Source organism: Balaenoptera borealis (genome assembly GCF_965194805.1).
Source record: "Balaenoptera borealis genome assembly, chromosome: 19".
In the NCBI taxonomy this organism is placed as follows: domain Eukaryota; kingdom Metazoa; phylum Chordata; class Mammalia; order Artiodactyla; family Balaenopteridae; genus Balaenoptera; species Balaenoptera borealis.
Window position 1 is genome coordinate 60,412,039 of NC_138878.1, and position 26,602 is coordinate 60,438,640.

A 26,602-nucleotide genomic window follows, 5' to 3' on the forward strand; every position below is an offset into this window, starting at 1 on the left:
GATTTTCAGATATGATGAATTGAGCCTAAGGCATGATTTTGTGCTAATTCCAGGCTCCTTCCCATGTTCTGTCTTGTAACTGTTCATTTTCCATTTCTCTCAGACCTCTGCTTTTAACTTTATTTGAAGCAAGGGAAGTATATAAGTAAGTGTGGAGGCTAGAAAATGGAAAGGAGAAATATAAGTATTGGTTTGCTAGTGTGAGTCCTAAATAAGTTCTTTAATCTGTGAATTCAAATTGTTCCCTACTAAAATTTGCTGGATTTAGAGGTTGTTCTGTTATGTTTCTCTGTGACCATTGTTCTTATCTTCAGTACAGGTGAATTAGATAAAATAAAACCAACTGTTCTTATTAAAAAAGTTTATACATGTGGCATAATTTTTATTACTAGCAGTGGTCTGCTTTAGGACTGGCAATTTATAGAATAATGCAAATGAGTAGTGAGGAATAATTAGAGATAATGGGCTGAAATCCTCATGTCATCTTAGACTGCCACCAGGGGAACAGAATAGTAAGGCTTACTGTTGGACTTGAAAACAAGCCGACCTATTTTTCCCAATTGACAGAAATGCCTGTTTCCTCCTCTGCAAGACACATTTGGCTGTACCTCCACTCTTGTATATTCAGATAAATTTTTTTGGAGAATGTTCTTGAAAAAAACTTGTTTTTTCCTACTGAACTTTAAAAATAAACTGAATAGATCAGAAGTGCTCAGAAGCAACTGCTGAGATAATTTTATAGGTTTTCTTTACCATTTCAAAAATCAATGACCCGAATACCAGGAAATTCAGAGGTAAGATGTGGCTGTGTTTTTTTGTTTTGTTTTGTTTTTAAGCATCTTTATTGGAGTATAATTGCTTTACAATGGTGTGTTAGTTTCTGCTTTATAACAAAGTGAATCAGCTATACATATATGTGGCTGTGTTTTTGTATCTTGGTTTGGTAAGAATCTTAGCTCACTGTATTAATGGTAGATAGGCTGTGATACCAAGGTGGATTCGAGTAATTTCAGTTTCCACTTGGCCTTGGTGTTGCATTTCCTTTGGCGTGGAATATTTTTGCAGGTTATCAGAAATTGTATGTTGTTGTTATCGTTCTTAATATAGGTAACCCAGAGAAATTGTGCTGCATCAGTGAGAAAGATTTCTCAGCCTTCACTTTTGTCTTTGTTTATAGTTGCTTTGATCAGATAGCCTGATCAGAACTCCAGAGTTACCTGAGAGAAAGCTGCTGAGGATAAAGTTTAAGGAAGTGCTTTTGCTGAAAGCAGCTCCCTTCATTCATCAGGGGAATTTGATTTCATCCTGTGAATAACTTGGCTTAGAAATTTTGTTTCTTTGGGACTGGCTTGTAGAGTTCTGCATGAGAACTGTGTCATGGTGAAAAATGGGCTATTTACTTTATTCTTTGTGGGCCGGCTATGATGGTAAGATAACGTAGCTGTGTTTTTCTACGCTGGAATTTGAGGTACCTTTACCACGGTTTGGGGGGAAGATAAATCAAGAGGCGCATTGGGACTTCCCCGGTGGTCCAGTGGTAAAGAGTCCGCCTTACAGTGCAGGGGACACGGGTTGATACCTGGTCAGGGAACTAAGATCCCACATGCCGCGGGGCAACTAAGCCTGCGCGCCACAACTACTGAGCTCTTGCGCCTCAGCTAGAGCCCACGTGCCGCAAACTACAGAGCCCACGTGCCCTGGAGCCTGCTCACCACAACTAGAGAAGAGAAAACCCACACGCCGCAACTAGAGAGAAGCCCGCGCACTACAACGAAGAGCCTGCGCGCCTCAACAAAAGATCCCGCGTGCTGCAGTGAAGACCCCGCATGCTGCAACTAAGACCCAATGCAGCCAAAAATAAATAAGTAAATAATAAATCTTAAAAAAAAAAAAGAAAGAGGAGCATTAAGAGACATTTGTAAAAATTATATACGTAATGTCAGAGAATCTTTCATAGCTGTCCTTTAAAAAATTAACTTTGGGCCAAATTATTTTCAAAACAGACATCTGAGTTATCAGTCCTTGAAAACTGTTTTTGATCCCTTTGTGTTTTCTTCATTGGGCCCTCTGGAGCGTGCTGTCCATTGCGTAGCGCATAGTAAGAGCTGAGTGCACATACATACCCATTGTCCAAGAATAGCCCATCTGTTGTATGAGATTACATGTCTCAAGACCAGATGGTTAAACACTTAAGTCAGTCTTTCCAAAGATCCAGATGACCCATTTCAGAGATTTCCTGTACCCAGAGCCCTGGGGATGTAGTAAGATTCTGTGGCTTTGAGGAAATCCTCCCTCCTACGCTAAACAGGAGTAGGTGTATGTAGCCTGTGCTAGTGGGAGCAACCACTAGTACTATTCTGGGCAAATATTTGCTGTTTGCTTCCTTTGTAAAATCCGTGGCTTTCTGCCCCTTCCCTACCATGTTATTTGAATTTGCATTGGACTGAACGGTAGAAATATAATTGCCATATTCAAATGGTGTTTTCTTTCACGTAAGATGATCATCTCCTTAGACTGTGTTAATTTGTTAGGTGAGGAGTTGAGGTAGCAGTGTTACCAACAATAAATAACACTGGTGGGATAAAAGATTATTTTCACGTTAGATTCTCACAGGTAAAAATACAGTCTGTTCATAGTCTGAGCCCTGCTGACCTTCTTGTCTTCTACCTTCCATGCACGAAAACTCTGTGCCAGTCAGTATGTCCCAAAACATATCTGCTGCTGTTCCATTTTGGTCACCGTCATTCATACCCTTTTATGTCTTTAGAATACCTGGGCCATCTCTCCAAGCCCTGCCAGTCTTTTATGTACCAATTCAGATTTTACTTCTGCTCTGACACCATTCCCAGTCTATCCCACCATTCCCAGTCTATCCCAGATCTGAATGATCTCCTCTTCCTTTCTCTGGATCCCAGGAAATTGTCTATGCCATTTATTGTCTGTGATCTAGTTATTTTTTAAGTTAAAATACTGTATTTCTAGTAAATTATTAGATTCTCACCAGCAAGGACAGGGTCCTGTTTCTTCTTTGTTTCATCACGTTGTCTTAGGTATAAATATGTATTTGATTTTCTTGATGGACAGTTCAGTTCTTAATTTTAAGGATTAGAGACTAGAGTGATACAAAAATGGTTAACGTCTCTGAAATATTATGAAGGAAGGAGAGAATTTAGCTACTCTGTAACTGGGGCCATCAAATGGCTTACCTTTCTCTTTTATTCAGTGTTAGGGGCTATGTTGTGCTTGTTAAGTTTGATGTAGTCATTTCAGATGTAGTCATTTCAAAAGATACTTCTCGCGGTAAAGAAATGAGCAGAACAAGGGCATTTCTTCACGTTTCAATAGAAATCACACGGAGGAAGTGAAGACTCCCTCTTTATTTTGGTGTCAGATTTATAAAGATGAAAATTCCTATTTATAGCTAAATACTCTGATACATCATTTGTGCACATCACTAACCTGAAGGTTCTGTAAATTTATTTGGATTTCACAGATGAATTAATTGGATAAACGAGGACCTTGGATTCCACTTCCAACTTTAATTTCTTTTTGTAAAGGAAAACAAACAAAAACCTTAGAAAATTTTACTTTAACATTTAATAATGTGAAAATAGAAACATTGGGTTTTTAAAGACTATTTTGTTTAAGTAGACCAGAGAGTCGTATTCTCTTCTTACTGGAGCTTTTATATCGCATCCTTTCTGGCCTGTTTGGAAAGTAAATTCCTCTGAAAAATTCTTAAGGAATCTTTCTTACAGGGAAAATGCTTCCTGGTTAGATCCTTTCCTTTTGTTCTTCCCCTCCCCTCTGTAGAGCAATGAGTCTTATCATGTATCTACTTAATGCAGACATTTTAACCAGCTGTTGATGGTAATTTATAGTTTGAAAATCCATTCAGAAATTTAATGTGTTCAGAAGTATGAGGTATTAAGGACATTTAGAAAATGCTCTGCTTTCTGTTAAATTAAAATGCATATTTCCATTCCTTTCTCCTATTGGAATTAAGAAAAATTATGGTAACAAGGATTTTGCTTCCTTTGCTAGTAGCTCACTATGAAATTATTTCCTTATATTATCATATAATATATAATTATTATACAGTGTTATATTATTATTAGTTTGGTGGTGGTCTGTATATGGTTGTTTGAAACAAAATGCATTTTCAGAATTTGTTGGCTAGTCTCATAGGCAGAGACAGTAGTTTTGGTTATGAATAGTGGTGGTAGGTAGATAGATCTGTGTCTTAACAGGGCATTCTAGGTTATAGAGCCCAGAAACATTTCCTCTTGGGGGTGGGGGTAGGGGGTGTGAGGTTGCGGATGGAAGGGTGAAACACACACTGAGCTGCTGATTGTATGAACTTGAGCAGTCATAGTAATGCTGGATCACAGTGGCATTTCTGTGTCCTATGAAATGTGTACTATCTTGGGAATGTTACCACTTCTTGTCCTGGGTGTTTTGTAGAGGTGTTAAAAAAGAAGACACCCCTCCTCCTACCTTCCAGGTGAGGTGCTCTTTGTGGAGCTACTGTCTTGGTTAAACAAGTCAAATAACTCCGGAATCTTGGTGACAGGTTCTAAAAAAGCTCTCAGATGTTTGCATTATGGTTTTGTTTTTTTGTTTGTTGGTTTTTTTGATGTGGACCATTTTCAAAGTGAAAATTGAAATTGAAAATTGAAAATTATTGAACTTGTTAACAGTATTGCCTCTGTCCTATGTCTTGGTTTCCTGGCCGCAAGGCATGTGGGATCCCAGCTCCCCGACCAGGGATCGAACCTGCACCCCCTGCGTGGGAAAACGAAGTCTCAAGCACTAGACTGCCAGGGAAGTCCCTGCATTATGTTCAGCCTATATTTGTGACAAAGAATTGAAAATACTCCTGGAGTATTTTCCTTCCTAAAGAAGTGGACTTATGGCTTCAAATGTGAAGCTAAATGTTAGGTTCTGCGTTTTAATTTTTCTAATACAAGTAGCTCAGTAAAGCTTAAAGATAAAAGGAGTTACTGGTTTTTTTTTTAATTAATTAATTTCTAATTTTTTTGGCTGCATTGGGTCTTCGCTGCTGTGCGCAGGCTTTCTCTGGTTGCGGCGACCGGGGGCCGCTCGTCGTTGCGGTACACGGGCTTCTCACTGCCGTGGCCTCCCCCATTGCGGAGCATGGGCTCCAGGAGCATGGGCTTCAGTAGTTGTGACACGAGGTCTCAGTAGTTGTGGCACGTGAGCTCTAGAGCGCAGGCTCAGCAGCTGTGGTGCACGGGCTTAGTTGCTCTGCGGCATGTGGGATCCTCCCAGGCCAGGGCTCGAACCCGTGTCCCCTGCATTGGCAGGCGGACTCCCAACCACTGTGCCACCAGAGGGAAGCCCGGAGTTACTGTTTTAAAGAATACTTTTTTCCTCCTCTACTGTAATTCTTCAGTTTTAAAAGGATTAGTATTGGCAAATTATTAGAATGGGTGTTCAGATTTTGCTGTTTGAGTAGCTTAGTTGCCCACTAAGAACACCAGTTCCCATCAGATTTACACTCTAAAGACATTGCGAAGTCTTGGACATGCCCTGTCTTCTACTTTCTCTTTCTTTGTGGCCTTCAGATCATTAAATTTAGTGACTCAGCTAATTTTTTTTACCCACCTCTTAGAAAAGTCCAACGTGTTTGTGACCAAGCACTTAAGGTTATTTCCTTTAAACCAAGTGTTTGAGACGTTTTTAGATTTATAACAGTCTTTGTTTACCATGTAATTCAGTCCAATTGAGGAACTAGTAAAACTGCATTATCCAGACATCAAAGACAGACATGTAAGAAGAGTATACTTATACCAGGGAAACTGTTAGGTTTCTAACAAGTGGAAAGTTACCAGGTGTCCAGAAATTAACCACTCCCATGCCACCTAATTCTCATTTCTTGTAGCTTTTTTAGTTCAGCCAGAAGCATTCTGGGTTTTAAATATCAGTTGCTACATTCTTGAGAGTTGAGAGTGTTTTCTTTTCTTTAGCATCCTTCAGATAACTGAGACTTTGACTTGAATGGACTAAATAGAATATCCTGCCATAAAAAAAATTGTAAGTAACAAGGTGTTGAATGGACTATACATTTTAGTTTAGTTCAAAATTAAACCAATATCTTTATTTCTTGAGGTTTAAGAGCAGGTTGTGGTTTTGTTTTCCTGAGATTTCTGTGAAGAGGTAGATTATTTGGCCCACTTTACGGAGGGTAAGTGGGATGATTTGCCAGCTGCATGCAGCAGTTGCTTGAAGTAGGACCTGTGTCGCCAAGTTGCATTTCAAGATTGGTCAAGTGGATGGCCTTGACTCCTGCCAGACCCTGGGATGAGGAATGATAGAGAAGGGCTCTGTTAGGTGCGCACTCTTGACTTCCTTAAACCTTCGTCAGCATTCCTACCTGAGGCTCTGTTAAAGCCTCATTAAAACAAAATTGTAGGGACTTCCCTGGTGGTGCAGAGGTTAAGAATCCGCCTGCCAATGCAGGGGACACGGGTTCGAGCCCTGGTCTGGGAAGATCCCACATGCTGCGGAGCAACTAAACCCGTGCGCCACAACTACTGAGTCTGCGCTCTAGAGCCCGCGAGCCACAACTACTGAAGCCCGCGTGCCACAACTACTGAAGCCCGCGTGCCTAGAGCCTGTGCTCTGCAACAAGAGAAGCCATCGCAATGAGAAGCCCGTGCACCGCAACGAAGAGTAGCCCCCGCTCGCCGCAACTAAAGGAAGCCCGCGCGCAGCAACGAAGACCCAACACAACCAAAAATAAATAATAAAAAAATTAATAAATTTAAAAAAAATTGTATATGTGTACTACAGAATAATGTGCAAAAAGCACTTTGATTTCATATAAATCTTTCCTTTTCAGGTATTTCAGAGGTTGTATGTAAACATGCTTTAGATGTTCATAAGCGTCTTATAATTTTACTTATGTATGCAATCACCTAGGGAAGTGGGGGATGGGGAAGGTTGGGTTTTTTTCTCTTTCCCATAGCTATCCTGCTTGCTCCTCCTGAAGCCTGGAGCTTGGCTTCTATAGGAGCATGCCACTAGGTTATCTGGAGGTGATTACTTACAGGCATTGAGATTTCTCTTTTGAGAAATGGTCAGACAATTTTTACATACTATCTAGCCACATTTTGTCTCCATAGAGGGTTTGGCTTTCTGGGTTATCAAAGGAAGACACGGATTTTTGGGAAATGTCTTTGACCTTTCAGGGTTATCATCATAGGGGACAATTGTGCTCTCCCATTTGTTGCCCCCTTGTATCAGTCAGAATAATGTATGGTGGTCTGACTTCCTGTGGCACTTCTTGTGAGATAGGCTCACAAAAAAATATTAAGGTTGTGGAAATGCTGGGTTCCTACCAAGCATAAATGAGATTCAAAAGAAAATTGCTGTTTATTTTAAATTCTTCTCTTTGGAGTGTCTCAGGAGACTGTTCATTTGGCTACAGGTTCAGCAATTGCACAGTTATATTTACATGTGTAAGTAGCCTGTAGTGCAGCATAAACTGTAGCAACCAGAAGAACGTTTACGTAGAGGCAGCCAAAGACTACATATTTTACTTATTTCAGCTGGGAAGCTGCTACAGGCTTTGTAAGACATCATCATAACATTTTGTGACTTCAGCTATAGGTCCTTTTAGGTGCCACTTCACAGGCACAGTCTGTGACTCCCCATAGCCTTTGGGGAAGAATCGAAGCTCTTTGAAAGTGGCTTAATCTGGTCCCTGCTTACTTGCCAATGCATCTCACCCATCTCCTCCCCGTACACACTTAAGTTCAGCTGGTTCTTCCACGGGCAGTGCCCTTTTCTGGAGAGAGAGGAGTCTGCGCAGTTCGGCCCCTCTACTTTAGGTCTCACCTGAGATGGAACTTCCTCCAGCAAGGCTTTCCTAAATCTGAAAGGCTGGGTTTGGGGACCCTTTAATAAGCTCTAATAGTCATTCATTTATTCATTCCTTCAGTAAATATTTGTGTCAAACATGTTCTCGTAGCTTGAGGACACAGAAGTGAAGAAGGCAGGGGTGGGCCTTACCCTCACAGAGCTTACATTCTTGTCAGGGAAGCCACCCCATATTCATACCCTTTAAAAAACAAACAAAAAAAACCTTTTATTTGGAAATAATTACAAACTTAGAGAAGTTGCAAAAATTAAAATAGCACAAAGGAATATCCTGTACATTTTACCCAGATTCACCTGTTGTTAACATTTTACCTTGTTTGCGTTCTTAGTCTCTCTCAATATATAGGTGTGATTTTTTTTTTTGGACCAGCCACATACATTATGGTCTTTTTCCTCTAAATACTTCAGTGTGTATTTCCTAAGAGTAGGGCTTTTCTCTCACATGATAGTTGTAAACTTCATAAATTTACACTGATAGAATACTTTTATCTAATTCCATTCATAGTCCAATGTTATTAATTGATCTAATGATGTTCTGAATAGCCTTCCTCCTCCTGCCCCTCCACGCCCGCCCCATACAGAATTCAGTCTAGGATCAGATAATTGCATTTAGTTAGGATGTCTCTGTAGCCTCCTTTAATCTGAAATATTTATTTACAAAGCCGTTCTGTCTATTATGACACTGATTTTTTTTTTTTAAGTACAGAAATGCCCCCCCACCCCGCACCCCCGGCCGTAATAGAATCTTGCTCATTTTGTGTTTGTCTGATGTTTCCTTGTGATTAGGTTGAGGTAGTGCATTCTAGGCCATCATACTGCATAGTGATGTTGTGTCCTCCTGGGGTATCACATCTGGAGGCCCATGATGTCCTTCTGGCTCTTTGGTGGTAATAATTTTCATTACCCAAAGTGTTGCCCAACATCTCCACTGTGTAATTAGTGTGTGTTTGTTTTTCTTCTTCCATTTGCAATAAGTAGTCTATCAGGAGACCTCATTTCTGCACAAAATCCTGCTCCTAATCAAAATTTCCCCCCCTAGATTAGCATCAAGTGATGATTCTTGTCTGATCCAGTATTATGAACTCAAGTTCCTACTTCTGCAGTGGATTGTAATTCGTTACTGTACTTAATTATTTTGATGTTCAGAGTGTCCCAGATTTGACCAGTGGGTGCCCCTTCAAACTGGCTCCCGTGTCCTTGTGAGGTACCCTATCATTTTTTCAAGCACTTCCTTCCTTTCTTGTACAATGAGATGTTCCAGGCCCATATTGTACCAACCCTGCCCTAGCCCTGGAATCAGCCACTTTTCCAAGGAGCTTGCAAGCCCTTGTTTTAGCCCTTAGCACACTGCTTGCTTATGTGTCTTCCTCCATTAGATGACATTGTACCTCTGAGGGTACAACGGATGTCAGTCTTTTTTTTTTCAATAATTGTAAACTGCCTTGCTTTGTAGATTGCCTTTAGTGCAAATGCTTTGGTTATTTCACCATTTCTTACATTCTTTGCTGTTGGCAGATTCTCTTTTTTATTTATTTTTTTATTTTTGGCTGCATTGGGTCTTCGTTGCTGTGTGCAGGCTTTCTGTAGTTGCGGCGAGCAGGGGCTACTCTTCGTTGCGGTGCGCGGCCTTCTCATTGCGGTGGCTTCTCTTGTTGCGGAGCATGGGCTCTAGGCATGTGGGCTTCAGTAGTTGCAGCACGTGGGCTTAGTAGTTGCGGCACGTGGGCTTAGTAGTTGCGGCACGTTAGTAGTTGCGGCACATTAGTTGCTCCGTGGCATGTGGGATCTTCCCGGACCAGGGCTTGAACCTGTGTCCCCTGCATTGGCAAGCGGATTCTAAACCACTGCGCCACCAGGGAAGTCCAGATGTCAGTCTTATTTGCTCTTATGTCTTTACCCAGCTTAAGGCCTCGTACATTTGATGTTTACTGTAATTATTTGTTGAACAATAAAATTGATTTTTCCTACTGTTTGGTGATTAAAATTGGTTTCAAAATTATGATGCTGATTGGTTTTCTTTTTTCCTCCCCCACCTAGGAAGAAATGTTGGCTATTTGGCGATGAGAAGTGGCAAAAACTAACCTCGTACTGGTATACAAGCACGATGAGATCTGACACTTTTGCTTCGTGGGCAGCCGGCCCCCACTGATAATGTGGGGAAGCCATTGGGTCCACTGGAAAACACTAATCTGATCTTGGAAGTAGCTGATTGTGGCAGGATGTGTCGACGATGATGATGGCAAGAAAGCAAGATGTCCGCATTCCCACCTACAACATCAGTGTGGTGGGATTGTCTGGGACGGAGAAGGAGAAGGGCCAGTGCGGCATTGGGAAGTCTTGTCTGTGCAACCGCTTTGTGCGCCCGAGTGCTGACGAATTTCACTTGGACCATACCTCTGTCCTCAGCACCAGTGACTTTGGTGGGCGAGTGGTCAACAATGACCACTTTCTCTACTGGGGGGAAGTTAGCCGTTCCCTGGAGGACTGTGTGGAATGTAAGATGCACGTTGTGGAGCAGACTGAATTCATTGATGATCAGACTTTTCAGCCTCACCGGAGCACGGCCCTGCAGCCCTATATCAAGAGAGCTGCTGCAACCAAGCTCGCATCAGCTGAAAAACTCATGTACTTTTGCACTGACCAGCTGGGGCTGGAGCAGGACTTTGAGCAGAAACAAATGCCAGATGGAAAGCTGCTAATTGATGGTTTTCTTCTTGGTATTGATGTTAGCAGGGGCATGAATAGGAACTTTGATGACCAGCTCAAGTTTGTCTCTAATCTCTACAATCAGCTTGCAAAGACAAAAAAGCCCATAGTGGTGGTCCTGACTAAGTGCGATGAGGGTGTTGAGCGGTACATTAGAGATGCACATACTTTTGCCTTAAGCAAAAAGAACCTCCAGGTTGTGGAGACCTCAGCAAGATCCAATGTAAATGTGGACTTAGCTTTCAGCACCTTAGTGCAACTCATTGATAAAAGTCGGGGAAAGACGAAAATCATTCCTTATTTTGAAGCTCTCAAGCAGCAGAGTCAGCAGATAGCTACAGCAAAAGACAAGTATGAGTGGCTGGTGAGTCGCATTGTGAAAAACCACAATGAGAATTGGTTGAGTGTCAGCCGAAAGATGCAGGCCTCTCCTGAGTACCAGGACTATGTCTACCTGGAAGGGACTCAGAAAGCCAAGAAGCTGTTTCTCCAGCACATCCATCGCCTCAAGCATGAGCATATTGAGCGCAGGAGGAAGCTGTACCTGGCAGCCCTCCCACTAGCTTTTGAAGCTCTTATACCCAATCTAGATGAAATAGACCACCTAAGCTGCATAAAAGCCAAAAAGCTCTTGGAGACCAAGCCAGAATTCTTAAAGTGGTTTGTTGTGCTTGAAGAGACACCGTGGGATGCCACCAGCCACATTGACAACATCGAGAACGAGCGGATTCCCTTTGACTTAATGGATACCGTCCCTGCAGAGCAGCTGTACGAGGCCCACTTAGAGAAGCTGCGGAACGAGAGGAAAAGAGCTGAGATGAGAAGGGCATTCAAAGAAAACCTGGAGACCTCTCCTTTCATAACTCCTGGAAAGCCTTGGGAAGAGGCCCGCAGTTTTATTATGAATGAAGATTTCTATCAGTGGCTAGAAGAATCTGTATACATGGATATTTATGGCAAACACCAAAAGCAAATTATAGACAAAGCAAAGGAAGAGTTTCAGGAGCTGCTTTTGGAATATTCGGAATTGTTTTATGAGCTGGAGCTGGATGCTAAGCCCAGCAAGGAGAAGATGGGTGTCATTCAGGATGTTCTGGGGGAGGAACAGCGATTTAAGGCATTACAGAAGCTCCAGGCAGAGCGTGATGCCCTTATTCTGAAGCACATTCATTTTGTGTACCACCCAACAAAGGAAACATGCCCTAGCTGCCCTGCCTGTGTGGATGCTAAGATCGAGCACTTGATTAGTTCTCGGTTTATCCGACCATCTGACCGGAATCAGAAAAATTCACTTTCTGACCCCAACATTGATAGAATCAACTTGGTGATCTTGGGCAAGGACGGCCTTGCACGAGAGTTGGCCAATGAGATTCGAGCTCTTTGTACAAATGATGATAAGTATGTAATAGATGGTAAAATGTATGAGCTCTCCCTGAGGCCAATAGAAGGGAATGTCAGGCTTCCTGTGAACTCTTTCCAAACACCAACGTTTCAGCCCCATGGTTGTCTCTGCCTTTACAATTCAAAGGAGTCTCTATCCTATGTGGTGGAGAGTATAGAGAAGAGCAGAGAGTCCACACTTGGCAGGCGAGATAATCATTTAGTGCATCTCCCCCTGACCTTAATTTTGGTTAACAAAAGAGGAGACACCAGTGGAGAGACCCTGCATAGCTTAATACAGCAAGGTCAGCAGATTGCTAGCAAACTTCAGTGTGTCTTTCTCGACCCTGCTTCCGCTGGCATTGGTTACGGACGCAACATTAACGAAAAGCAAATCAGTCAAGTTTTGAAAGGACTCCTGGACTCCAAGCGTAACTTAAACCTGGTCAGTTCTACTGCTAGCATCAAAGATCTGGCTGATGTTGACCTGCGAATTGTCATGTGTCTGATGTGTGGAGATCCGTTTAGTGCAGATGACATACTCTTTCCTGTCCTTCAGTCCCAAACCTGTAAGTCTTCCCATTGCGGAAGCAGCAACTCTGTTTTACTTGAACTACCAATCGGACTACACAAGAAGCGCATTGAACTCTCTCTTCTTTCATACCATTCCTCATTTAGCATCAGAAAAAGCCGATTGGTCCATGGGTACATTGTTTTTTATTCAGCCAAACGTAAGGCCTCCTTGGCTATGTTGCGTGCCTTTCTTTGTGAAGTGCAGGATATTATCCCCATCCAGCTGGTTGCACTCACTGACGGCGCTGTAGATGTCCTGGATAATGACGTAAGTCGGGAGCAGCTGACCGAGGGGGAGGAGATCGCTCAAGAAATTGATGGAAAGTTCACAAGTATCCCCTGTAGCCAACCCCAGCATAAACTTGAGCTCTTCCACCCATTCTTTAAAGATGTGGTGGACAAAAAGAACATAATCGAGGCTACTCATATGTACGACAATGCTGCCGAGGCCTGCAGCACCACAGAAGAGGTGTTTAACTCCCCCCGGGCAGGCTCTCCGCTCTGCAACTCAAACCTGCAGGATTCGGAAGAAGATATCGAGCCCCCTTCTTATAGCCTGTTTCGAGAAGACACATCACTGCCCTCTCTGTCCAAAGACCATTCTAAGCTCTCTATGGAACTGGAGGGAAATGATGGGCTGTCTTTCATCATGAGCAATTTTGAGAGTAAACTGAACAACAAAGTACCTCCGCCAGTCAAACCAAAGCCTCCTGTCCATTTTGAAATTACAAAGGGGGATCTGTCTTATTTAGACCAAGGCCATAGAGATGGACAGAGGAAGTCTGTGTCTTCTAGCACCTGGCTACCTCCAGATGGGTTCGATCCTTCTGATTATGCTGAACCCATGGATGCTGTGGTCAAGCCAAGGAATGAAGAAGAAAACATATACTCAGTGCCCCACGACAGCACCCAAGGCAAAATCATCACCATTCGGAATATCAACAAAGCCCAGTCCAACGGCAGTGGGAATGGTTCCGACAGCGAAATGGACACTAGTTCTCTAGAGCGAGGACGCAAGGTATCCATCGTGAGCAAGCCAGTGCTGTACAGGACGAGATGCAGCCGGCTGGGGAGGTTTGCTAGTTACCGAACCAGCTTCACCGTGGGGAGCGATGATGAGCTTGGGCCCATCCGAAAGAAAGAGGAGGATCAGGCATCCCAGGGTTATAAAGGGGACAGTGCCGTCATTCCGTATGAGACAGATGAAGACCCAAGGAGGAGGAATATTCTTCGCAGTCTAAGAAGGAACACTAAGGTAAGACACGAGTTTAGGAATGAGTTATAGGAGTGGCTTGCACAGCACAGTGTCTTGGTAAGAGTTCATTGATGATGATGAAGATTTTCAAGGACAGCTTACTCTGGTAAAAAAACTGCCCTGTGGGTGTGTGGGTGTGTGTCTTTACTCTTTGACTTAGCATTAAAAAATAAGCAGTGTCTCAGATAGCTACTACTGGTAGCTCTCAAGTGGTAAGGACTTTGGATAGACAGCCCGAGTTGTCTTTGTCCAAAACAATAGTTAGGTAATTACCAAAATGAGCAGATCATGTAGAACTTGTCAGTGTCCTGACAAACAGCCAAGCCAGTGACAATGTACTTGGCCTTTCTTCACTTAAACAGCAGAACCCAGAATCACAGCCCTCAGTCTTTGACTGAGAAACAAACATTTCATCCATACATCTCTTAAATGCTCCTTTTCCCCCTTGCTGATCTGTAAAGGTTGCTACACTTTAGATTAGGAAAAATTAGATGGTTATTTTATTTGCACACATAAATCAGTGAAGGGTCTTCAAGTACCTAAATGAAAAATAATCTTGTCTCTGTGAGTTATAAACCTGTCCCGTGTTTGTAAAATTGGAGTGCCCTCCAGCTCCTTGAGTGAGTTGCTGCTGCTATCAGTGAGAGCTTCAGATTTGATTTAGGGACCACAAGTGGGGCAGGAAGGGGAAAAGAAAGAAAAAGTAAACCATGTGTGTTAGGAATATCAGGCCTGCTGTCAGATGTAGAGGAAACAGCCCCACATGTAGGAGCAAATGAAGTCTCTATCTTGCGTGGAGTTGCACTGTGCAGGGCAGTGTGCCCTGTCCTCTTGGGCTTAGGCTTTGAGATGGAAAAGGTATTTCTCAACTTTATTTTTTCCCCATTTAGAGTAGGGGAAATACCTTTTGTTTTTCAGAGAAAGACATCTTGGTGAGACACCACAACAAGAACTCTGTCAACAGACTGTTACATGCGGGCCCGCCCCCAGCATTGTGTATACAGGATGGTTTCTCTGCATTGAAAGCTTTTGCTCCTCTCCCTACCATGAAATGGCAGAGAACAAAGTCACTTGTCTGAAAGCGTTTTAGGGAACTTTGGAAGAAAGAGTCCCCAAAACTTATGTTATTACAAGACATACCAAATCAGAAGGATCTTGAGTCCAGGCTGTTTTGAGAGCTGACAATTCTGTTGTAAAATACTATCTGGAGGCCAGTTCTGCAGCTCATATTGGTTAAGAGGGTCCTTGGAGATGGAGGAACATGGTGCCATGGCCCTCACAGGGAAAACCTATTCACTTTGTGTTCCCTGATAGCATACAGCATGCTTCTCAATCACCACTGGCCAGAGCTTCCAGAATTTTCTTACCTATAGAATTTCAGAAAGGGCAGGGCAGTATCATTGTGTGTTCTGTTCCCCTCCCATTCTGAGCTGTATATCAATAAATATCATAGGAATTCTTCTGTTTGCTCTCCCTGTGGTTTGCTTTTACATTTCTGTACCTTTATCTGCCTGCAGTATTTTGTTCTCCAAGTTAGTAGCGGGCAGACCAGTGGAAAGCAGTTCTTATTAGGAAGCCAGAAAGTAGCCTGACCAGCCTGCCAGTATTTCCCCAGAGCTCTCCTGTTTGATGATACTGGAATCCAAACATTTTGAACATTTTGGCCTTCTTCTCTTCCTCCTCCACTCCCGGTGAAGACTGTTGCCAGCACAGCGTATCTAAACGCTGACAGTCTTCGAAGTGTGGAGGTGTCTGCACACCTGGGAATTAGGAAGGTGGCATAATATCACACTGTGAATCATAACGGGTTTTCCGACTTCAAGCTACGTTTTTAATACTGTTGAAAATAAAGCTTTTAAAACACATTCCCAAACAAGCTGTGCTTTAAAGAGCAGGCTCAGCAGAGAACGGCTGGTCACAGTGAGCCTCTGAGACGGCCCCCTCCACGCTGGTAGTGAGTGCCTCCTAACCTAGAGCTGCCTCATGCTGGATTGCTGGGTCAGCGTGCAAGAAGTGATCCACTTCCCGTCTATCTGGGTTATGTGGGCCACACCTCTCCTAGTCAAATAAAAATGATACCTCTGGCTCAAGAGCAATAGCGTGCCAGAAGTCATTTAGGAGTATCCTTTGGAAAGAGTGAGTAAAAGGTGAAATTGTCTTTTCCTGCCTTGGAAAATGGTGCCTTAAAATGAGCATAGCTGCTTTGTCATCCTAGTGCAGAGATAAGCAGAGTTTTCATTCTGTTCCTGGTTGGAGCAAACCTCCTATTGAAATTTGCTGCCGTTAAGAAATCAGACTGACACTTGTTTACTGGAAAAGCAAGGTACCATGGGGGCAGAGAATGCCAAGCCAGCCCCTACATGGGGAATTTGGCCTTTGATTTTTATTGGCATGACAAAGCAGTACAGTATTTATTTGAAGTGAGGGGAGAGCCATTTGGTAATGGAAAACACACTTAGTTCCTCCTGCATGCCACACACCACTGGGGAAATGGCACAGACCCTTCTTGCCCAGACCTTAGCACCCAGTTGAGGCAGCAAGACCTACACAGCTTCTGAAAATAGGTGGTCTGCCTAAGAGGGTGAGGGGAGGGGGTCTGTGTGGGGCAGAGCAGATATCCTGTGCTGGGGGTGGTTAAGGTAGTGCAGTGTGTGGTGATCAGGAGCTCTGGGAATCAGGGGGCCTAAGTCAAAACCCAATTCCTCCTCTTCCTTGCTGGGCCTTCGAGCACTTGATTCACGTCTCCACGTCCCTTCTGCAAAAGGGACGAACTTAGTAGTAGCACCTTTCTCATACGGTGTGAGAGAGGGAATGAGATTGTGCCTGTAAAACACTGAGCATACTGCATGCTGGATAAGCATTAGTTATTATTATTTAACTTGAACTTGAAGAATGAGTAGAATTGAAGAAGTGGTGTGAGGTGGGGAAAGGCTTGAAGGTGAAAATATGCATGTTGTATTCAAGGAGAGGAGAAAACTGGTCTGGTCTAGCTGAGAGCTTGAGGGACCAACATTGTCCCTCCCTTTTGTATAAGTTTTAAACCCTGTGTGTTACTTAGCTGCTTTCTCCTCCCTTACCCTAGCAACAGCCCTAACAACAACCAAAAAAGCTATGCTCTGGGTACCTGTGTGATGTGGAGAAAGAGAAATTGCTCAGTGCCCTTGGCTAATATGCTAGATTAGCTCCTTACTGTAAAATTGGAGTTGAAGTGAGGGAATGGCTTTCATTTCTACTAATGAAAGTGCAAACTGTAAAGCTGACTCTCATTCCGGGGCCTTTTCCCAGCTGAACCATTGAGCAACCCACCCTCATAGTGGGAGCCTTCCGCACTCAGCTGAATGAAATTGAAAATCTACGCTTGCACTTCAGTGGGGTCCATGAATAGATGCTTTGTCCGTAAAGAGTTGTCGTTGCACATGGTCTCTGTCTCCCAGTGCCATGCGTTTGCAAAGATGAGATCAGGACCAGCAGGGTCTTATTTTAAAGCCAAAAAACAGGCTGGGGTGCCTTGCTCCACACAATGTGCTGTTTGGGCAAGCTCAAATTGCTGAATTCGTTGTGCTTGACCACAGATTTAGAGAAGACATTACTGGCTATTTTACCCTTCTATCTGATGTGCTCTTATTTTGTGTTTTTTTTTTTTTTTTTTTTAAAAAGACAAAACAGAATGATAAAGAAAATCTTTCACTCACTCTAGCTACCACATGACAAGACAACCTATTGAAAAGCAAACCAATTCAATCACGCATTGTTTGGTCTATAAGGCACCAAGTAACCAGTTTGACAGTTTGTGTCCCCCCCCCCCAGTGAATTGGCTTATTTCACTGGATTCAGTGAATTGGCTGGTTGTTGTGGCTTTGTGTGGACACAGCTCTCATTTTGTGAGGCCTAGAACGGAGTTAAAGTTTCTAGTGTGAATAAAAACCAGCTGGGGAATTGGACTGCTCGTTCCACAGGGAGGGATGTTGCATTTTGACAAGCTGAATGGTATGAAATATGAGCTCTTTGTAACCTGCTCGGGAAAGACTCTCAGTGTGTGCTTCAGAAAAGGCTAGCCCTGCCCCATGAGCACTGAGTCCAGATAAATACCTTGGTCTTAAAAGTGGGGTAGGGGCGCTGACTGGACCTTGGATTTTCTGATTCCCGAAAGAATTTTATCTTTTAAAAGAAGTACTCTTGCTCCGAAGCACATGTTCATTCATTCTTTTAGGAAGGAAACATTCAGCTCCACGCACGGGCATTTCCTGAGCACTTGTATGCCTGGTGTTGTGCTAAGTATCATATGTGTGGTAGTTGCGTTCATCTAGTTTACCATAACAGAGAATGATAGATTTTATACATGTATTTACGTGCATTTTGAATGTTGCCGGAGTGGAGGTACAGGGTGCTAAGGAATTGTATAGCAAGGAGTTTTACCCTCACCTAGGATATCCGGGAAAGCTCCCGGAGGAAATGATATGTAAAGCTGAGACTTAAAGGGTGAAGCAGACAAAGTCAGTGAAGATGGAGGCTTCCTGGGTCGAGCTTTTGAGAAAACAGTGTGGAACTTGGAGCTGAAAAAAATGTGGCATGTGCTAAGACTTGAAAGAGACCTAGAGTGGCTACTGTAGAGGGTGAGGGAGAACTGGGCAGAATAACAGAGGGCTACGGATCCCATGTGAAAGATTTTGTACTTTCCTGCATTTATTGAATACCTGCTGTATGCCAGGTACAGTACCAGATATTTTCACATCACTTTTTCATCTATTTCGCTTAACAATCTTAAGGAAGTGATTTTTTAAAGTCCTGGTTTTAGAGATGAGGAAACTGAGTCTCAGTGCTCCCAAATTAGTGTAGTTACTGAGTGGAGGAGTTGAGATTTTGGAACCCCAGTCTTCTGACTTCTGTCTGCTTCCAGTGGGTTTTTAGAGTCCCGTCTCCAAGAAAGATGGTAATATTCAATAGCCAGGCACACAGTTGGAGTACTCAATCAATCCAGTCAATTTGTTCACTTTAGACAAAGGACTTTGGTTATTATCTAAAAACATCTATTTCCCCACACTGCCCTCTAAGAACAGCGTGGTGCTGTTTGTTTCTAGCTTCAGTGTCTACTTGAGTAGAGGACAAAAAAGGCATGGAGACACTGAAATAGCAACTGGAACTTTGAGAAATTGTTTTGAACTGGTGTCACTCGGTTCTCAGTTTATTTTAAGCCCAAAGAACTGCTGTAGTTTGTTTTTGGTGACAAAAATAGGCTATCTTTAACTATCTGCTTTAGCTTAGAGCACACCTGTTCTTTAAAAAAAAAAAAAAAGAAATTACAATAGGCAACCCAAATCTATTTTTCAAAGAACAGAGAATTGCTCCGATCTTCACTGGGCCAACTTGTTCTCCTCTACCACCTAGTGATACTGAAATATCTTTGTAGGAACTCAGATTATTTCAGCTCGAGTCAGGGATCACCTCTACTTCCATAGAGAAAGGCCTTCTGAATACTTTTTATACAGTATTTGAGAGGAGGCTAACAGGTAAACACTGACCCCCAACAGCTCTGGAAAGTCCAGATTCAGTGGGTGTCGAACCAGGCAGGAATGTTTATAAACATTTCCTGGAACTAGTGGACCCTCCTCCCTGCTTAGCCCCCTACTGCATTGGCCATTCAGCCTGAGAAGGCAACAGGGATTGACCCAGATTCATGCCTTTATAGGGCAAAAAGCTATGGTCTCAATTTATTTGGTGCCTATGAGGGGATGACATGCCTTTCTTTTCCCACCATGCAAGAGGGAGGGTGAGGGATGCTAGGAGACTTTGTGCTACTTCCTGGTTCATCCCTAAATAGAGATGCTCCAAGTTGGAGAGTGACCGGGTCATAGTACTAACTGCCAGCTTGAAGGAGACAAGGCTGAGCATTTGTGCTTTCATAATAGATTTTGCCAGTCAGAACAGATCCATCCCCAGGTTTTCTCTTGAACTTGGGCTTAGATTTTTTCAGAGCCAGAAGGGGGAGCACCAGTCAGCCAAGAATGCATTTGGGGCATGAGCGAGTAACTTAATTGAAAAGGTCCTTTTGAAGCTGTGTTGGAAATACGAGAGAATCATCACCAATCAGAAAGCTGTAATGTTGAATACAGAATGCAAGAAAACACTTTGGGGGAAAGCTAGAGTAATGTAGTTTATGGAATCTTCTGGTTTTTCTAAGATTCCTACCAGTTACAGTTGGTTCAGGGTGTGCCACTCTACAACTTGGCAACCCATGTGTGTGACCCTCTAGGGCTTTGCTGCTATCAGTTTCACTCTCAAGAGGGAGAATTGCCCCGTTCAGAGGACACTGTCCCTGTTCCAGACTACGTCCTGTATGTGGCATTCCTCCTTAAAAACAGAAACGCAGACTGGAGTCTGTTTTTTATTTGCTTTATTAGGTATGTCACCAAGCATTTAAAAGGCTGTGCTAGGTGGTACAACTCCAATGACCACGTTTTCTGACCCTAAAATCTGGATAAGTAATTTGACATGGATAAGGGTATTTATGGAGACGGGGAGAGAATATTTGAAGTTGGCAGTTTAGGATCACTGAATAGCTGTACCTGCTGTTTCCATAGAAGATAGAATATTCTTTATCCAGAAAGAGTGGCTGACCTCTCCATTGAGGCTGTGGGAGACTTTTTTTTCTTTGTGACTCAGTTGGTTTTTATCTGATATCTAGATCACCTTTGCTTGCTGTAGACATATATCTTCTCTAATACCCATTAGATTGTAAGTTCATTGAGGGCGAGAGATGACTTCAGTATTAGCTCTGCTGCTAGTCTGTTAGGTGACCTTGGGTATAATTCATTAAAAAGGAAAAATGCCTAGATTCCTGCACACTGGAAACTTAGCCCATTAGGAAAATGGTCATATGTGTATGTAGATGACTCTCCCTTGTTCAGTGCTCGCAGAGTGATACAGGGAATTCATGACGTCATCTGTTTTTTAAATCGGAGTCTGTGATGTACTACTCTCAGTATGAACATGACGTTCTGAACCTCACCTCACATCCTAGTAAGAGCAGCACAATGTTAGAAGACGAAAAAAATACTCTGGTACCCACAGAGATAGTCATCATCTCAGCTAAACTTGAAAAAATATAAAGAAACATTGGCCTTGTGCATTATTGGAAACTGTTTTTGTTCAAGAAATTTATTGAGTGTCAATTGCACATCAGGCTCTGGAACCCAGTCATTTTACAGGCTGATAGAAGGGGTCCTTCTCTTGGCTGTTACTTATTCTTTGGCTGGCATTCTAATCATTTTCTTGCCCCGTGGACTTGGAGGAGCTGTGGAGTGGGCGTACTGTCCCATAAGCAGGAGTTTCCCCTTTATGCTCTTTTCTTGTTTCAGAAAGGCGGAGAGGCCAGAGGCAAATTCCAATCACCATTTCTCCCCAGTGCAACACTGGCATAAGCTATTGGTTTATTTCTTTGTTTCCTTTGCCACCTGGTTAATATCAAGACTAAGAATCAGGCATGTTTTTAAGGAAACTGCGAAGTAAAGAACAATGGACTATGTTATTTATTCAAAAAATATCTATCCAAAGGACAAGGTGAAGATGATTTGAGCTGACCCAGTCCTTTGTTTATGTCAGCGGTGTGTTTCATCATGGAGATAGTTCATGTAGGGGAAGGAACATGGGGCTTTGACATTCATACATCACTGGCCTCTGAATCCTGGCTCTCTCAGTGCTGGGTGTGAATCTGTGTGAGCCTTTGTTTTCTCATCTGTAAAATGGGGTTAGTAACCCTTACCTCGAAGGGTGGTTGTGAGGTTTCAGATAACTGTGCAGAGCACCTAGCACAGTGTGTCTAGCACGTGGCCACTCGTGATTAATCACTATTATTTTCCATTTTGGACCCAGTCAGACTCTAAACTTAGATGTGCAGATGTGTAGTTTGTTCTCAGGGCTTGGTTTCCTCTGGCTAGATGCTTTTTTCAGTTCAGCCTGCTAATGAGTGAGCCCAAAAGAAGATAGATGTTGGGACGGTGTTGTTTTCTTCTCTCCAGGGACCTGCCGTTGAGAGTGCTCCACTGACTCCCTAATGAGTGACACATATCTGACCTGGGACTGAGACATCTGGCAGGCCACTCAGAAGAATGGCATTTCCATCTTGATGTGTGCCCAGTAACCCTTCAGATGCCTGAGGTGTTGCTTGCTTTGTCAACAATCTGGTCCAATTCTTGGCATGCACCACAAAGTCTGATTTCCTTCCTAGGAAGGTTTAGAATTAGTTGTGCAAGAATCCCTGCCTGATTTTGTGACACCCTAGAGAGCCTTCAGTTATTTCAAGGAGGTATTTTGACATTCTGTAAAGCAGAGTTTGTTTAAATCTTAGGGAGAATGAGAATGAATACCCATGTCATTCAACAACGGGAGTTGATGCCGTTGCCAAAGCTTACTCTCTGTTTTGTAAGTTGAAGTGCTGAACTAGGTTAGATCTTATTAGACTCTTTGAGGTGAGAGGGATAAGAGCAGCTCTCTGGGACTTCCCTGGTGGCGCAGTGGTTAAGAATCCGCCTGCCAATGCAGGGGACACGGGTTCGAGCCCTGGTCCGGGAAGATCCCACATGCTGCGGAGTAACTAAGCCTGTGCTCCACAACTACTGAAGCCCCTCGCGCGCCTAGAGCCCGTGCTCCGCAGCAAGAGAAGCCACCACAGTGAGAAGCCCGCGTACCCCAACGAAGAGCAGCCCCTGCTCGCCGCAACTAGAGAAAGCCCTTGTGCAGCGACGAAGACCCAACGCAGCCAAAAATAAATAAATAATTTTTTTTTTAAGTTACCTTTAAAAAAAAAAGAGCAGCTCTCTAATTTAGCCTTCCATCTGACAGCAGAATCTCCTTGACAATGAGTATGGCGGGTAGGTTGCAGCCTCTGCTTCGAATACTTACAGAGCAGTCCTTTCCTTTTTAAACAGCTGGGGGTTTTTTGTTTTTTAAATTTCTCTGGCCAAAATTGCCTCTTTGTCTTCCTCTTATCTCTCCCAACATGACTATACAAAATCATCTGCTCTCTTTTCATGAGATAGTCCTGTAGCTATTTGAAATAGCTGTCATCATGCCCCATTCTTCCCTTGCCCAGCTTAAAGATCCCTGGTATTTTATGTGGTCTTTATTACCTTTAGAAGTTCTTCAGATTGTCAGTGTACCCCCTTAATCATTTATTTAATCATCCATTTATTTATTCTGCATATCCCAGGAACTTTCAGAGGAAGGTAATGAACCATAGTGGTTAAGAACGCGGGTTTTGTAGTCAGAACTGACTTGGGCAAGTAACTGAATTTTTCTGGGATTCAGCTTCTTCATCTGTAAAATGGAGTTTTAACACCCATATCTACAGATCTGTTGTGAATCTGGAATGAAATAATACATATAAAGAACTTAAGCAAGGATCCGGTGCTTAGTAAGTATTCAGTTGATGGAGGCTGAATTTTCTAGCTCACTTAGACTGTTAGAACACACCTCATCATCTTGCTCTAGTATTGAGAGGGTGGAGGAAGCATGAGATTAAAATTTATTGTCTGTTTACTAGAACTGTGGTCAGAAGGCATTATAGTGATTGCAAGTAGCTTCCTGGTAGCTCTCTTAAAGTTCCATTTTTTTTTATTCCATAACAGCAGTTTATTTGGAAGCTTCAAGGTTTTATTGAAGAACAATGCTATTGTTATGTTAGTTTTGCCGGGCAAATGCTGCCTGGTTGGGGTTGGCCAAAAGAATGTCGCTTAAATCCGGATGGTCTTCCTTGTGTGTTCAGATTCTTCAGCTGACAGTTTAAATGGTATGGCATTTTTAAGGGAGAGCCTCACTTGATACATTGTTACGGGTTGCTACAGTGTGTAACAATGGAAAACACTCAGCCCTTCTCACATTGTTGGACAACTACTGCGCTCTAGGCACTGAGCCACTTTCAGTACATCGTATCATTTCACCCTCAGGACCACCTCATGAGGAGGGTGCTGTCCCCAAGGTGCTAAATTACTTGACCAAAGTCACAGAACTTCTCAGTCAGGATTCAAACCCAGGTCTGTTAGATTTGAAAGCTTAAATTCTTTATGTTGTATTTCTTGTAAGTAGAAGATGCTAGGGAGAGTCTAGATTGGTTAAATTATTTCACGTCAAGATAAATCATTAATTTGCTTTTCCATACTTCTTTGGTAAAAAGTGTGAAATCAGAGCCTGTTTGCCTCAGGCAGTCTGCACAGGGGAGAGAGAAGCAGCCACTCCCTGCAGCCTGAGAGGCTGTGTCACTGGTTTTCCCAGGAGCAGGCATATCGCAGTGACAGGCTTTGTGGAGGGCATGTTCTTCTCTGGGACCCTCGGATCCATTCACACTGCATTACAGTCCTCCGCACCAGATCAGTTAGCGGGCTTTGTGAGGACTGGGTCATCTTTGCCTTTGGGTTGTCATTTCAGATAGTGTCAACCAGCAGTCCAGACATGGCCTCGCTCCTTCTTTCATGTACAGTTTATTCTCAGCTGGTTTTTTTTTTTTTTTTTTTTGCCACTTGTTTGCACAGGAAGTCCTCAGCGAATTTCAGACTAAACAGGAAGTGATTTGTTCTCATATAAAGGGGGTACCAAAAGGAATGAGGATGAGCAGGATAAGGAAAGGGAATGGTTGACCCTGACCTCGAAGCTAGTTAGCTGTCCTCTTTAGTGGATTTTATGCAGAGATCCCTAAATACTTTTAAGTTCTAAGTGGGGCATATTTTTAAATAAACCTGCCCTTCTAAATTAGTCTCATTAACTTGCAAATGAAACCGAATTGCTGGAGACACACCTGGGTCCATTTACCTTGATTCTGTTCGGTTATCCTCCTCTTTAGTAGATATTTTAACAAAAGCCCAACATTTTAGGTGTATTTCTGTAGCTTTAGGAAATTTACCATCGGTTTAGAGCATTTTTTCCTCCTCATGTGATCTTCAAAATAAAAGGATTGAATAATTTTGGAGCAAAATATCTCAATAATGTTTATGAGCGTGGGCTTTGGAGACAGACCCTCCTGGGTTTGAATCCCAGCACTGTCACTTGTTAGTTGTGTCATGTGAGACATTTTTCCTTGGTAAAATGGAATGCCATAAGGTTTAATAGAAATAACATCTGGGGCTGGCTTGGTACGTAGCAGCTCGCAAGTAGTTGTTGCTGCTGCTACTCCTACTACATGAGGAAGGTGACTGCTAGGAAGGAAAAGACAAAGAATTATCTTATTTGTCATGTCTGATTAGTTGGTTTTACCCTTTCTTAATGCAGAAGCCATTGGGAATTAACCCCAGGCTGATGTATCAAAGGGAATTCTTCTCTTGGGCTTTCAGCAGAATGCATGCTCTCTTTTCTCGAAGGAGGAAATTATTAGTTTTCAATTCCACTTTTTTAATCTTTTAAAAAGATTTTAGCCATCCTTGAGTGTATAATATCTATTATCTGTATGGAATGTTTGGAAATTTTCCTGTTTACTCCATTGTACCCCTGATAAAGGATGTTGGACAGTCATCTCATTGCTATTAAATAAACATGGCCTGCTTCTTATAAACACCTTTGTTCTGATAATGCAGTTTCACACCCAAGGTGTGACTATGTGGCAACTTGCCGGCATCTTGTGTGATACTTGGAAGAATGAGATGAGTAGGTGGGTCTCTTTATCCTGCTTGGAATCTTTGTAACAGTTTCCACACCACTGAGAGTTCGCCTCTGGAAGCCTTACTGACGTTTGAGTTGTATGTTGAGAATCACTTTGTTTTTGTGCTTTCTTTTCTCTTTCCTGGACAGAAACCAAAGCCCAAACCCCGGCCATCCATCACAAAGGCGACCTGGGAGAGTAACTATTTTGGGGTGCCCTTAACAACCGTGGTGACTCCAGAGAAACCGATTCCTGTATTTATCGAGCGATGTATTGAGTACATTGAAGCCACAGGTAAGTGTTACCTCAGAGCCGATTACAGCTTTCACTGTTTACAGGACGCTTTCTAGAGGCTAAGCCATCTGGAGGTTCTGGAATTATTTCTTGTTTCCGTGAGATGCTTTCTGGGAAGGAGCTGAGTAATCCCGACAGCTGTCAGACTTGTGGATCCTCCATCTTCATGTAGTTTTGAGGCTGTCGTGCAAGATGTGTTAGGCCTTTCAGTGTGTGGGAGCAGTCCTGTTGTCAGGACTGCAGTTGTGGCTGGTTCGCATACCTTTTCTGTGCTCCCGCAGCTCCCTGTCATAGCGTGCAGCCTGTTTGTCCCCTACAGGTCTCTCAGCAGGGAAAGGGTTTTATTTATCAGTGACTTCAGCGCTGTACTGGACCCAAATGGTAACACATTTTGGTTTAACAAAAGGAATGTGTAGATGGCCATCGATCAGGTGCCTGAAATTCATATATTGATAGAATTTTTTTCCTGCAGTAAGAAACCAGCTAAGGTGCTTAGATACCATCTAGTCAAGCAGCTGCATTTCAGTTCCATTGGCAACTTGGTGTTATCACAAAGGCCGACTGTCTTAAAATTTTCTGTATTGCTCTTGAAATGTTAAAATTTTACCTGTGTTAAAAACATTTATTTTGTTCATTTAGAGGTCCCATAATGTGTCTCCTTGGCATTTCTTTTTCTTTTCTTTTTTTTTTTTTTTTCCTTTTTGGCCATGCCGCATGGCTTGTGTGATCTTAGTTCCCTGACCAGGGATTGAACCCAGGCCCCGGCAGTGGAAGCTCAGAGTCCTAACCACTGGACTGCCAGGGAATTCCCATCCTTGGCATTTCTTTTGTAACCCCCGGAGCTTCCAGTTTCATGTCATTGTTTC

General features: G+C 42.9%; 1 protein-coding gene across 2 annotated transcripts in view; it reads left to right on the forward strand.

Annotated features, from left to right (window-relative positions):
* Window positions 1–26,602, forward strand: part of ARHGAP35 (Rho GTPase activating protein 35) — a 119,697-nt gene that overhangs the window by 32,564 nt on the left and 60,531 nt on the right. For both annotated transcript variants that reach the window (XM_082370129.1, XM_082370130.1), the window contains exons 2-3: window positions 9,943–13,819; window positions 25,592–25,736. In XM_082370129.1, coding sequence (XP_082226255.1) covers window positions 10,136–13,819; window positions 25,592–25,736 — 3,829 coding nt within the window. In that variant the 5' untranslated portion in view covers window positions 9,943–10,135. The remainder of the gene's footprint in view (window positions 1–9,942; window positions 13,820–25,591; window positions 25,737–26,602) is intronic.